The sequence below is a fragment of the Sinohyriopsis cumingii genome, chromosome 14 (assembly GCF_028554795.1).
Source record: "Sinohyriopsis cumingii isolate HCF-2022 chromosome 14, ASM2855479v2, whole genome shotgun sequence".
Taxonomy (NCBI): Eukaryota; Metazoa; Mollusca; class Bivalvia; order Unionida; family Unionidae; genus Sinohyriopsis; species Sinohyriopsis cumingii.
This window is the reverse complement of record NC_142974.1, coordinates 29,171,325-29,185,680: the sequence shown is the minus strand read 5'-3', so window position 1 is coordinate 29,185,680 and position 14,356 is coordinate 29,171,325. Positions and strand designations below refer to the sequence as shown.

General features: G+C 36.1%; 1 protein-coding gene across 1 annotated transcript in view; it reads right to left on the bottom strand.

Moving 5' to 3' along the window:
- Positions 1–14,356, bottom strand: part of LOC149783494 (uncharacterized) — a 178,520-nt gene that overhangs the window by 88,307 nt on the left and 75,857 nt on the right. Inside the window, exon 2 of the mRNA XM_089931748.1 lies at positions 6,893–6,964. Within this exon, the coding sequence (XP_089787874.1) occupies positions 6,893–6,964 (72 nt within the window). The remainder of the gene's footprint in view (positions 1–6,892; positions 6,965–14,356) is intronic.

Below are 14,356 nucleotides of genomic sequence, written 5' to 3'. Positions count from 1 at the left end.
TTCACCTGGTTCATATAAATATCTCACAGTGACATCACCCAGTATTGGTTGTGCTGAAAAATCATGTCGTTGTGGTATATTTTTTTTGGTAATTGCGTTAATAGGTTTCATGTTGGTTGTTCGAGTAATTACATTATTTAGCGCAGCTATCACGCTTGGTAATCTTGCGACCCATTCGCGTGATCTTTTATCTTGAATGAATTCCTTTGAATGAATTCCTCGGCAAGTGTTCAATTAAATCGCTCAACAATTGCCTGATCATGATGAATTACAGTATGCCCTCGTCTGATGGTAACGTTATGTTGCTTCATCAACGACGATACTGCACCTTGAAATTCTTTACCAGGATCAACTTGTAACAGCTGTGGCCATCGCAGACCACCTCGTTGATAAATTCGTTCAAACGCAGAAGCAACCTCAGATGCTGTTTTAGTCACTAACGGTTCCACATGTTTGTATCTACTTGCAACATCAACTACAGTTAACGCATACTTGTATGTTCGGCGACGAATGGTATCATGTGGCAGAAATAATATATCAGCCTGATGAACTTCATTAGGCACACTAACATTGAAATGCGCAAAGTGAATTTGTTTAGGCGGTGGTCGGTAAATTTGCCTTATTGCCTGTCGGGATAACCAGTTCTTAGCAGTATCACGTGTGACTTTTGCTGCACTGGCAAGCTTGCCGATTGCTGTGCTACCTCTCCAGTATCCTCTTGGGGAATAATAAATTGACTCCATTATAATGAATTACCAGTGCCTAATACAAGCCTAGATTTCATTGCAGATTTTATTAACCAGCTAGCTAACTTTTCTTTGAAAGATTTATCAGTGATGGCATTTAACGCGTGAATTAATTTCACATCCATGAGATGGCGCTGTTGCAAATCCTTATTTCGGTAAGCTACATCATGAACATGGCATGCCCTATCGATGGGATTTACTGGTTCTTCTCTGGGGTTTGGTTGATCTAAGGCGTCAAGTCTGATATCAAGTCGGGTTCCAGGACCACAGTAATTATATCCTGGGAGATGTTTTTCTCCTGGGTAATTAGCCCACGGAGTTCCTGGTAATTTTCCTAACTTGGCTGCGATATCACCTCCTTTTTTTTTTACTCGACGCTGACTTTGGTTTCGCCACTCCACCTGACGGAATAAATTTAAACTTTTTTGTGCCGCATCGTTCACACTTGCCTGTGAGCGCTTGTCGATTAGTGGTTGTTATGTCTGCAGTTGGGGTACGTGTTCTACATTTCACACAATATAAATCCATATTATTTTATAATATATCTAATGGAGATCACTGACTTTTCTGCTACAAAACGACGAGAGCCAATCAAACATAACTCGGTGCTACCAAATTCAATTTGAATGATAATTATAGGCCCATCTGGGAGCGGTAAGACGCAGTTGTTACTTAATTTAATAATGATAAGTTGTATTTGGTGGCTCCATCTGTGGACTATCAGCGATGCTACAGTGTGTGAAAAGATTTTAACAAGAATGCAAAATCGATCAGCGGCGGCGATGATGTTGTTGAATTTATCACTGATATCGATGAAGCACCAAGTATTGATGATATGGACGGGGGCATCAATAATTTAGTCATGTACGATGATGTGATGTTGGATAACAATCAAACCCTGCCAGGATATTTTCACGCGGCAGACATAAAAACACTGATGTGATTTATGTAACCCAGCAATATACACAAATCCCAAAAGTGATCAGGGATAATTGTAATATCCTGGCGGTGTTTAATGGGGTTGATGTACACACACTACGAAATATACATTAAACTTGGTGCAGCGGCGACATGGACATAAATAAATTCAAGAATTTCTTTAGTCATGCTCAGGCAAAACCACATGGATTTGTAACGATAAACTTACATGATCCTCGAACACGGTATCGAGTTGGGCTAGATACAATTTTCAGCTAGAGAGCAGCAGAGGGGGCGACGACAACAAAACGCAGCAACAACGGCGACAATGATGACTTTGTCATCACGTTTACAACAAAGCGCCCTCGCGGTTTTATTTCGGCGTTGGCGACAAAGTCACTGAAGTTGTAGGAGGCGCCCCTTCTGGGGGAAAACAACAACAAAACGCGTCAACAATTACATGAACAACAGCGCGTGGGTTTTATAAAGGGCTTATTTCGGCATTTGGAGGCTTCTAAAAGTTGTGGGATTCACCCCCTCTGCTGCTAGATTAATGATTGAATGAATGAATAAATGAATGGAAGGAAGGAAGGAATGTATTCAAGAGAGCACTGTCATACCAGCATGGTCTACTAAAATGAAGACCACACTCTTTTCTCCTTCTTACTCAACACATCCATCCATCCATCCTTCATTCCTTCCATGCAAGACATAATTTAATATGGATGTGGGTTGGTGTATAGGATATATCATGATACATGTACCTGTATTATTCCGTGTTACAATTTCAACTTTATCATGCAGTCTGGAATGTCACCACGGCCAGTGCAATGCCCATAACCTTTACAGCTCTGCCTATTGGTTTTAATGGAATGAGGTTCTAGAATCAGGTGATCCACATTCACACACAAACTATTGTGGCATAAATCGGATGCATCGAGCTCCATTGGAATAGTCAGACTTCTCAACTTTACCATTAATGCCACTCTGTGGGCATGCTTTTCCTTCCACATATTTGTCTAGGATCCCTATATGACAATAGGCCATATAATCTATTGGATGTTACACTTCCTGTTCATATTCAACAATCACTATTACATGCTAGCACAGCATTTAAAGAGATTTTCGTTGACAGGCCTTGAAAACAAATCCTTCATTGCAACTGGTATATGGTGTAGGAACACACTGTTGCTTTTAATAACAAGTGTCATCTCCAACAGATACAATTTCTGTGAATTTATGTTGGAAAAAATTCTTTTTTCTTAAATATTAAAAATTATTTAAATTAAATTTTTTACATTTTAATTATATTTTCTAGTTGCCACAGTCAATATGCACAAGGTATGAAAATGTCATGTTAATAATAAAATGTTTATAGCAATTTAAAGTTTAATCAATACTGCCATGACAGGGTTAGACAATTTCATCTCAATGGACAAAACTTCCATCCATGATCAAATCAATGTCTCTTAAATACTGCTGCAAAGTTTTAAAGAATTTCATCCATGAATATGAGTTATATGCTTTTAGCTGTCACACCACTGTAAAACAAGCACAAGCCAATTCTAAATGGCTGAATGTCAAAAATGTGCAAAACTTAAAGTTTAATTGTGATTTTGCTAACTAAGATAAACACTTCAAATAAACTATAATTAGTTTTTAGTGCTAACACCAATCTGGAAAGTGCCAGAAATTAAACTTGACTGTTCAACTTTCCAAGAAAATTCAGTTCAAAGTAAATGACACATTTTTATATGACAATTTAAACTTAAATTTTAATGAGAATTTAAAACCTGAAGTTGACAAATTTTATTCTATGGCAAAGTCTCTCCATTCCTTTGTCATAAACATCAATAGTTTTCCTTATCAGGTGTGAAGCAATTAAACCAGAGCCTGTCAATCAAAAATAACACCTGAAATCTGGAAGCATCTAAATACGCTAGCTAGGGATACTAACCAAGTTCATGTCATCATTTCCACCCATGAAGGGGAGGAGTCCTCATACAATAGACTTCCAGTGGTATTGCAGAGTTGGTGTAGTTCTCTGAAACCAAGCTAGCATGCCTTTTCCTACTTATATAAGTGAGAGAGACAGGATACTTTTTGTATTTTACATGCAGTCATTGTAACTGAAACCATGAAAGGGTACAAGAAGAGGAAGACAACTTTTGTTAAACCTGGATATAGTCCACATAACAAAGGAGTCATATATCTGACTGATGATACTCTACCATGTTCCAGCACTGCATCTGTTCCAGTGGCCAGAACAATGGATGCAGACAAGACCTCTCCCATAACAGTGACAAAGCTGACAAATGGGGGTCTCCAGTCAGTTCAGGCACCAGACTGTAATGGCACATCTGGGTCTGCAAAAATTCTATGACTATCAACCAAAGCAAAACTGGATCAGAAAAATACAGAACTGAATGAGCACAATGGGACATGTATGATCTGTATGAAAACAAAATGTTGAAATGTGGAATATTATCATTTATCGCCATGGTAATCAAGTCAACATATGTGGCAGACCAAAGTTCCAAATTGCTAATGAAATAAAATGGGGACTTGCTTGGAAGCAAACTATGGTGTGTAAATACTGCAGCTTTAAGTCACCAGAGTATAAGTTGTATGAGGAGATAAAAACAAATAAACCTGGGCCAAATCCTGCTGCTGTAAATATGATGTTTCAAGCTGGACTACAAGATACACCAATGGGCAACACCAGGGCTAGATACTTGCTTGCAGTCACTGACATTCCGCCACCTAGCAGAACATCTATGCATAGGGCCTCCAACATTGTAGGCAAAGCAACTGTGGAGCTTAATGAAATAGATATGGCACACAAGCTGAAACTAGTCAGACAGGTTAATGTCATGCACGGTGTTCAGCATTCTGAACAAATAAATGTTGCTTTTGATGCAAGACACAGTGCCATTAGATTTAGACCTGAAAAGAGACCTGGTCAAAGTTCGCAAACTGTTGGAATTACCTGTGAAACTATTACAGAAAAGCAATATATTGTGGGGACTACAGTAGAAAACAACCTGTGTTGAACTGAAGCATGGCTGATGGGGAAAGGTTTTGCTGTGCAATGTCCTGGAGGCCAGGTTGACTGCACAGCAAATGTCACCAGCTGCACCACATTCAGAGTATTTAATGGCAAGAGTAATAGGACGAATGTCTGTGCTGCAAGAGATTCTCATTAGACATGCAACAACAGTTGGAGGTGCACAGGCTGAGAGATATTACAAATATGTACCAAACAGAACTGAAATTGTTTTCATTGGATTTTACAGACTCAGGAATGCAGGATAATACAAGCAGATGTTTTATAAAATGAATAAATAATTTTATCATACAGATTAGAGATTTTTTAATTGTTACTCTACAGAGATTTTAACCTGACTTTGTGTGTCAACATGACAAATCCACATACACATACCATCATAGTCATATATATAAACATAGACACAATTCTGGGGCAGAATCAGATCAAAATTGTGGACTCATCTGTGTTAACATATTAAGTCAATGTGATACAAAATCATCTAATACAGATCATATATTTCACTGAGCTTTCCCAATATTAGTATCATCTTATAAAGTTTAACTGAAATCAGAGATATAGCCTTTTGAGTGGTTACAAAAGTAGTAATAGCTAATGGACAAACATATGCTCTAGACTATAACAAAACTGTGAGAAAAACAGGTGGTAGCCTGTCTGTACTTACATTCATACTTTGCAAAATTAGGTACCAAACAATTACTGCATATTAAATACATACACCTTTTTGTCTCTCATGAGGGTACTGGATGGAATTTCACATTATCGGGCCACCAGTCTGGCCTATAAATGGAAATCCCCCAAAAATCTCGACTGACTCCATGCTTGAAAGAAAATGGTATTGAAAGAAAATAATAGCTGTGAGAAAATTACTAAATTTCTCTGATAAATAATAAGAAAAGATTTGAAATATATGGTACAAAATACTGTTGCTGAGTTAAAGTCTATGATATTCTTTACTACGTACAATAATCATTTGTAACAGTTTCAGGGAAGGTTCATGAAACATAAAATGATAATGCTTAAACTGTAACAACAACATCTGGAACCAAAATAGACATATCATTTCCTATATGTCATAATTATGTATATAACTGTTTTCATGCTTGTGTGTGTGTCTTAGTGAAGAGAATTGGTCAGAATTTCACAATCAATAACCAGTTCCGCTTAACCAACTGTTAATTAATTATAATCGTTTACTAAGAGAAAATTGTAATGTTTGTTTGCTATCTAGTTATATATTTGTTCAAGAGTTCAAAATATTCATAAATGTACAAGAGTAATCTCTTTTAATGACAAGCATACTTTAACCTGATAAAAATATTTTTTTAAATTCTATTGTTTTGTTATTTTGTTTATCACAGTTGGTATAGTTTTCCTGTGATATGTGCAGTTTCATATTTTTCATTTGGCTGCCATTTATCGAATCATCTCGCGAAAGGGAATTGGGGCAAAATGGTCTCCTGTTTCAATATGGTTAATTCAGGTTGTTATGTCAAGTATAACATATCATAACATGGCTAAAACAAACCAGGACATGAACAATAACAACAAGTAAAAATATGGGTATTGCTCAGTTGATAGTAGGAGGTGGGGTGGGGATGGAAGGGGCAATATATCTGTAGTATGGAATCCACCCAGCAAATTGCCTACAGAAATGTCATAATCAACAGTCAGGTGTCTTTTTCGGTCAATGGTCAAGTCTTTCTTAACCAAAAAGTGGTTTCACCTTGTCTTCCATTTATGGCAGCCAGGTGTTTCCTAACCCAGCAGTGGTCTCACCCTGCCTTCCACTGTGTGTGTGTGTGTGTTTGTGTGCACAACAATTTTTAAAGATACCACCATATACAGGCAAAGCTTTATCAAATAAAGTTTCAATAAAGTAGCAATATCTGATTACACAAATACTGCTCATTATCAATAACTATTAAGCATTATTTTCCAGTTGTATTAATTCCCACTACATGCCAATTAGCATGTGATTTAAAGTGATATAATGTACCATTAGAAGATATCTACCATAAGAAAATACCTAACCAAATACAATGCCAGTAATAATATGACAAGTAAGAAAGGTAACTGAATTAAATCAAAGAAAAAATTCCACAAATTTGTATTAAGCACAATTGTCATGGATTAATTAAAATTGTCATTCTGAACCTACCTTCTTCTCTCAACAGACAGCTTGCAAGGATATGGAGATCATACTGTGTGTATGGCTCACGAGGACGAAACACTAATGAAAATGAAAACCAAAAAAAATTAAAGTTCCAAAAAATATATAATGCTTGTCTTTGGTGGTACAAAATCCCTTCAACTGCTCTAAATTTCAATCTTATGCAGACTTGTTTCTATGAGAGTTCTAATTATTTAAGATCATTTCATCTTAAACTCAGTAAATAGTGATAAGTTATTATCTCTTAATACCTATATTTTAAATGCACCTGGCAGTGTAAGAAATTTCAAAGATTTTAATGCTGTACTTTAAAACTTAAATCGATTTTAATACAATAAGAACAAGTACAGAGATTATGGAACATAATTTTAACAATAGATTACTGTTCCATTAAAATGCAGGTAAAAGAATCATAAATGCCAAGATTAATGTGATAAATTTTAAAGTTTGGAAATATGGCTTAACGTGCCAGCTGGTTAGACATAGGTTTTCATACATGAATAAACTTTCACAAATAATTTGATAAATTCCATTGGGATCAGTCAATTTGAGAAATTAAATGATATCTGAAGACAGTTTTGAATGTACAGGAGTTCCTCTCTTATATAGGCACCCATTCTGCACCAGAAAAGTGACTGTATAAGAGAGATGGCCTTTACAGAAAGGAAATATATTTGTGATATGTGTATGTAGTAAGAAAGCTTTCTGTTGTTGTTGATGTAGGGTTTAACGCCATTTTTCAGCACAAGATAGGCTATACATGGTGGCCAGTACAAATGGTGGAGGAAGAACCTGGGAAAATCCTGGAAAGAACCATAGACACAAGCAAAGCTACTGGCAAGCCTTCTCATGTACCCAACTGGCCATGCCCGAGACTTGAACCCCTACACAGACAGTCTGGTGAGATGGCTATATGTAACTTCAATGTATCTTTATTTCAAAGTAAAATTAAGTATTAAAAGGTTTTTCCTGTCTTAAGAACAGACTTATTTCAACCAAACATACATTGATAACTGTTAATTTTACACATGATATGCAAGTGGACAATTATTTGCACATACATTGCAAAAAACATTCAAAAATGCCATGTAAATCTTGGTACAAACATCAGCTGGCATTTAGAATCATTCTCTTTCCATTTACTTCCTTTTACTCACTAATGCTTAATAATCTTATCTTGTACAATACTGTTTATTTGAATCTTTCCAACATCAACACTGTTCATAATTCTTTAACAAAAAGTCTCAAACTCTCCCAATTGTTGTAGTCAAATAACTTCAACGTTTTCTCTTAAATTATAGCTTTTCTGTTTACATGATGAAATGTACAAGTTTTGTGATGATTTATTCCTATGCTGCTACTTGTACAGTAGAACAATTTAATCATACAGATGAAATTTTGTAGAGAAAATTATATGCCATATTTATAAAGGTGGCAAAACATGTACTGCAACATGATGTTTTGGTCTTTCTCAGGTACCCTGTTTTGTTTAAGGTTAATTTCTCTTCTTGCATGAATCAACAAAATCTACACATAGCTTAAGGTGACCATGTTATGATCCTGACAAATATATCCAGCTATAATCATCAAAACAAAAATCTCCATAGCTGTGCAAAGCCAAATATTTTCTCACAACATTGCTGAACCAATTCCTGTAAATGTATGTTTAAAGATGATATAATTATATAATAATAACCATTACTGGTACATGTTATAATGTAGTTTGGCCAGCACTTCTTTCATTATTGAGAACTAAAATTGGGAAACAGACATCAGTAACTATAATAGGATTACTTAATGAAGTAAGAAGGGGTATTTTTGTACACAAAATCTTCACTGCTGAGAAAACTGGTCTTGTAAAGGAATTTGCCACTGGTGATTGTGGGTGGCATATATGGAGGGGGTCACTGTATTTCTCTTTCATTAATGAGCATAATAATTTGTACATCTAGCACAGAATCTAGAGTTAGAAAGGTATTTATTTAAGACACATTGCCTTTAAGCTTTTTACGTGCTTCAACTTCAATAGGCTTTTCGCAGGCCTCAGCAATCTTACTTTGTGCTGTTTTATCCTCTATGAAATGCTTCATGTTGAATGATCCTAAAGATTGTGTATATGTTGCTGTTTTTAATAAACCAATACCTTCAAACCTGGTGCTAATAAAATATAAAATGATCGCAATTTATAGGGTATTTGTTTCATATATATAATGGTATTTTTAGCCCAAGATATACCTTGGATAAGTAATAAAGAAAATCAGTTAAATATAATTTGTGTTATTTTTCAACGAAATTTCTCCTATGTAAGCATCAACAATAATAGAAAGTTTGTTTTCCTCAAACATGTGTAATTTTATCATTTTCATGCAATATAATGTTTACATTGTTTTCGTACAACATCTCAACACAAAAATGAATATCATGTACACTTTCTGTTTATTATCCTCACTCTAGGGATGAAAAGTCTTGACTGAATGACTTACCCTCTATGAAAATTAGAAGTACTATTACTATTAACATAGTGTAAAAAATATGTAAACTGTAAAAACTACAATATAAATATTGAAACTTATGATAATTATCATTTATTTGTATTTGGACTCTAAAACAATTTAATATATCCATACTTATGTGCATGCTTTTTTGTGGGATGGGATATTCAAATTTACTCAATGGAATTTATTTCAAAATTTTATATCATTCAGATGCTAAACTCTGTGACCCTTCAATAAGATGCGGGCTCATAATAAAGAAAAACAAATATGCCAGGTATGACGCTCTTATAAACTAAACTGTCATGGAATTTGGGTTTTACATGCAAATTCTAAAAGATGATGTAACTGACTGACATATTAGACCACTACATATATGACATTAAATACAATCCTAACATAACCACTTACCAAAAAATTTAATTTGTGTACTGGTTTTGACTTGCTTGGCCTAGGCTAAAAAAAACATTACAAAGCTAGGCTCATTGTTTGAATTTTCCATCCAAATCTTAGCCTGCAAAAATAAAAGGCACATTATTAACATACATCATTCTGCTATTTAAAAACTATATAATTAAAATCATTTTCAATTATATATAAATTGTTCTTTTGAAATTTAACATTAATTTTCTTTAACCAAAGTATTTTCAATCCTGATTTTAGAATGATCTGCACCTTAAGTGTCATCAAGAAACTTCCTGATGAAAATGATTGATCTCTGTGGTTTTTTACAATTGTGGCTATGTACTAAACTTGGGTCAAGAAGAGAACATTTTTAGTGGAATCGTCACAATGTAGGGTAGTACGAGTTTGTTTATCGATATGAGCAGCGTTCATTGTGACATCACAGCACACAACATTCTATCCGGATTGTACTGGATCACACCCATAGGTTCATTTCGTCCAAAATTGTCAATGTACTTTAACATTGATTTTGCCATATGCACTTCAGTCTTAAATGTCTACATACTTGACCTGTGTGACTTTTACTATAGCATAAAACGAGTATGAAAAACCCTGGGGACCACGAAATATTATTTTAAGCTATAGATTAGGAAGGGCACCATCAGTATGATCTGCATAGGTGCAAAAATATCCTAGCTATGCCAATGACTTTGAGGCTCGAATTTGCCATGAAAATGATGCATCAGTTACACAGCAATTTAATATAAACAAATTAAACCAATGTCATCTTGTGCATAAACCTGTATTATACTAGGCACAGCACTGTTCTGTGGGGATCTATGAAGGGACCATTCATATTTCTCTATGAACTTGTCCATCGTGCTAGTTATGTGAAAAACTGGAATAAATGTACATTGGACAGACACCTTTACATATGCTCCCTGACTAGTAATAATATTAGTACACCTACTCCTACCTCCAATCACAAGTCAAGTTGAGGTTACGACATCGAAGCTAGCTCCCTGACAGGCATTAAAACACAAGAAGTTAAGCAAAACAGAAAACAACATATTATTTATATGGCATTATGAACAGATGAAAAACAATATTATAGCGATGTTTTCTGCAACCATTTTATGCTAAAAAATATAACTGTTTTATCCTAAAAATTATAACATATTATCGAGAAGAAATACTAATGTACCTTCTTCTCCAAAGGCAAAGCTCTCCAAAACCTAGCATCCCGGGTTTCCATAGTAGTATTTCTGAAATACTGTCACATACAACACATCCACCGCTTATGATCTTAATTTAATTTTTATTTGTACAGATATTTCTGGAACACTTATCTCTGAATATGTCCTTTGGCAAACAGACACAGGAAATATTTGAAAATTTAAACCAACGAGTCTTTCAAGTACATAAGCGGCTTTGCCAGTCAACTTCCTGCGGGGGTCTCCCTAAACACAGTAATGTGCTGAAATGGACAGTAATAGGGACAAATATACAATACTGCGAAATTAATTATAGTAATGTACATTAAATATTATAATTTTTATTGTACGGACTTAAATACATAAATCATAAATAACAAATGTGGTTTGTTATAATGTTTTATTATGGCTCATAATACGCTTTAATTAAAATGATGCCAAAAATGGAACATCTCTCTCTCTCTCTCTCTCTCTCTCTCTCTCTCCACACGTCAATGTAAACTCCGTGGTGCATATAATTGGATGCCAGCTTGAAATTGCCTCTTCCAATCAATCTTTCGGCGTCATTTTACTAGGAACTGAGAATCGATTGTAGTACGTCTATCAGATCGGATCTAATTTTTCTTTGCTTCCACTTGGTTCCAATCTTCATGATATTGGCAGACTGCATTATTATTTGTCCAGTGGGCGTCCACATCTTTTACCCTCGCAGGAAAGTTAACATGATCTTTCAGTATTGGTAGGACTCGTTCGAAGTATGGCTGGAAACCCGACGCTTTTTCCGAAATGACATATGTTGCATGTTTTATTCTCACTTCTAATACTACATAATTATCGGCATGTGCAATTCCTTCGTCATCGAAAATGGTGTTAACAATTGATTTTCTATCTTGCACGGTGACGCCGACCCTATTTTTAAAATAATCAGTTACATTTTATTTCAAGTGAAGAGTACAAACAATCTATGTCGCTCCAGGGAATGACCTCTTTAAACTTTTGCAAATCGCAGTTTCGTCATCTGAGCCGACAATAATGTTTTCTATTTCTTCATCTGTGAAATGACTGGCAACTTGTGAGAAAAAAGCATTTAAGTTTCAAAGTCAGATTTACCATGTAGAAAAGAGTGGCCGGAAAAAGTAGGAGACTCTCCGGTATCGGTTCTTAAATGTGCTCTGATTTTTTAACACTGTTGATGTTAAATACATTTCTCCAAGATTAAATGTTTGATCCACACCTAATACCGTTTCCTCCATCGTACAACAGAATCGTTTAATATCCTGTATCCGTGCATCAGTGTACAGTATGATGGATGGACCGGAATCAACGTGTCGGACAACTATAATGAAAGGGTTCTGAGAATACACTTTACTTTCTGAATTTAGAATGTGGTCGGCAAGATTTCTGTTGTAAACGTCTTTAGCCGGTTGTCGTTCTTGTATTTTGTGTCTGAGTTTAATGTTTTGGACAACCTTGATCTTTCTGGGAATGTCATAAACATCTTCTCCTTGGTTTATTTTGTCGTACCCCTTTTTGTGCGGAGTCCTGTTTTACCATACTTGCAGCCACGACTTTTACGCGTTATGTAGTTCTTATGTATTCTTCGTGTGCTTCTAATTTTAATGTATTTCCATGAATTGTCATCTCTGGAAATGCACCAACATACTCCATAATCGCGACAAACTTAGTGTCATAGAGTATGGTACATTTCCTATCCAAGTTACACATCGCTGGTATTTTAGAGAGTTCTTGTGCTTGCTATATGCCCGACGCACAACTTACACCTTACACGTCCGATGCATCTGGTTGTGGTTCATGTGGACAGTAGACGCGCACACCGTTTAATTGTTTTTTTAGTGCAATATTGTCCGTCAACTGACCTTGATTGTCTTTACTGATTCCAGTGCGAGGTCGTTGGTGTCATCTTTGTCAACTAGGCTGGTATATCTGTTCGAACAATTGACGTATGTAGAAACATTATTCTTAAATGACCACGAGGAACAGCGACGACTTTTCGAAGTCTGCCAGTCACCGTCATCTGATTAACGCTTATTTGTGGACGTTTCCATGCTAACGTCACGTTCAGATGTGTATTTAATGGGACGGTCATTGATGGCTAGGATACTAGCTGACGCTGTGAATTTACTTTGAGTGCCAGGGACGGTTGGGCTTCTGACTGGAGGTTCATTGATAATTATTTAAAGATCAAAATGAAATTTAATAAATGTACCATTACAAATGAACTAGTTCATGTCAACCAGATATCTAATATACTGGTAATGAGTAGTGAATAGGGATAGTATAGCCTCAATGGGAATTAGCATTAAAAACACCCTTGGGAACATATAGCCTCAATGGAAATTTAACATGGAGAAAAATCGTGGGAACATATAGCCTCAATGGGAATTTAACATAGAGAAAAATCGTGGGACGATATAGCCTCAAGAGGAATTGAACATGGGAATTGGGACTGTATAGCGTCAAAGGAATTTAAACAGGGTGGGACTCTATAGCGTCAAGGGAAATTGAACATGGGATTTTTTTTTTTAAATTTTTTTAAAAAAGGGGTAGGCAATGGAAAGGCTATCTCTTTTCGAGAAATATGGCTGGCCCTGAAAAGGGCCTTTGGGTTTATGTTAATGTATTCATTAACATAAATGGCACCGCATTGGTCTTCTTCTTGTCCTTAGGCTGCGTCTCACTGTTGGCCCGTAAATTAGCACTCTTTTCAGGCATCCTTGTCTTTCAACGTAGATCCTACGTATCCACAGGCTGGTGTTTGTTCTGTGGACAACGGTCCACTTGGATCGGACATACATGAGCAAGTCTGTCCGAAACATCATGGAAGACACAAGGGTGGATGACTCAACTGTGGTCCACATCTTGAAGCGACGAGAAGAGGTGAATCAATGCAGTGAACTGCGCTTATTTATAGGCAGAGGTAGGATTGAAACGGATTGAGTTCATTCACCAATCCGAACACGCGTTACAAAATTCAGTCAGCTCGCATCCAATCCGAAGAGAGCAGTCTGTGACGTCACGTAGTCTATATAGATTCGCTAGCGCTTGTGTGCAGTCAATCTATGCGACAGTGATTCAACATGACGGAAACTCAGAAAACGATCCAATGGGGTGCACCAGCAGGGGAGACCGCCCAAGGGAACCCGGACTTACTTTCAGAAGAGGTGAATTGGGATTTTGTGGATTTTCTCTCCTCGCAAGAATTTGTTCCGGAACCTGCGTTACCTTCTTCATTACCGCAAGTGGAGAATTTTAGACAGAGACAGAAAGAAGAATTGGAGAAATTTATACAACGACAAAAGGAAGCGGAACAGGCTTTTCTC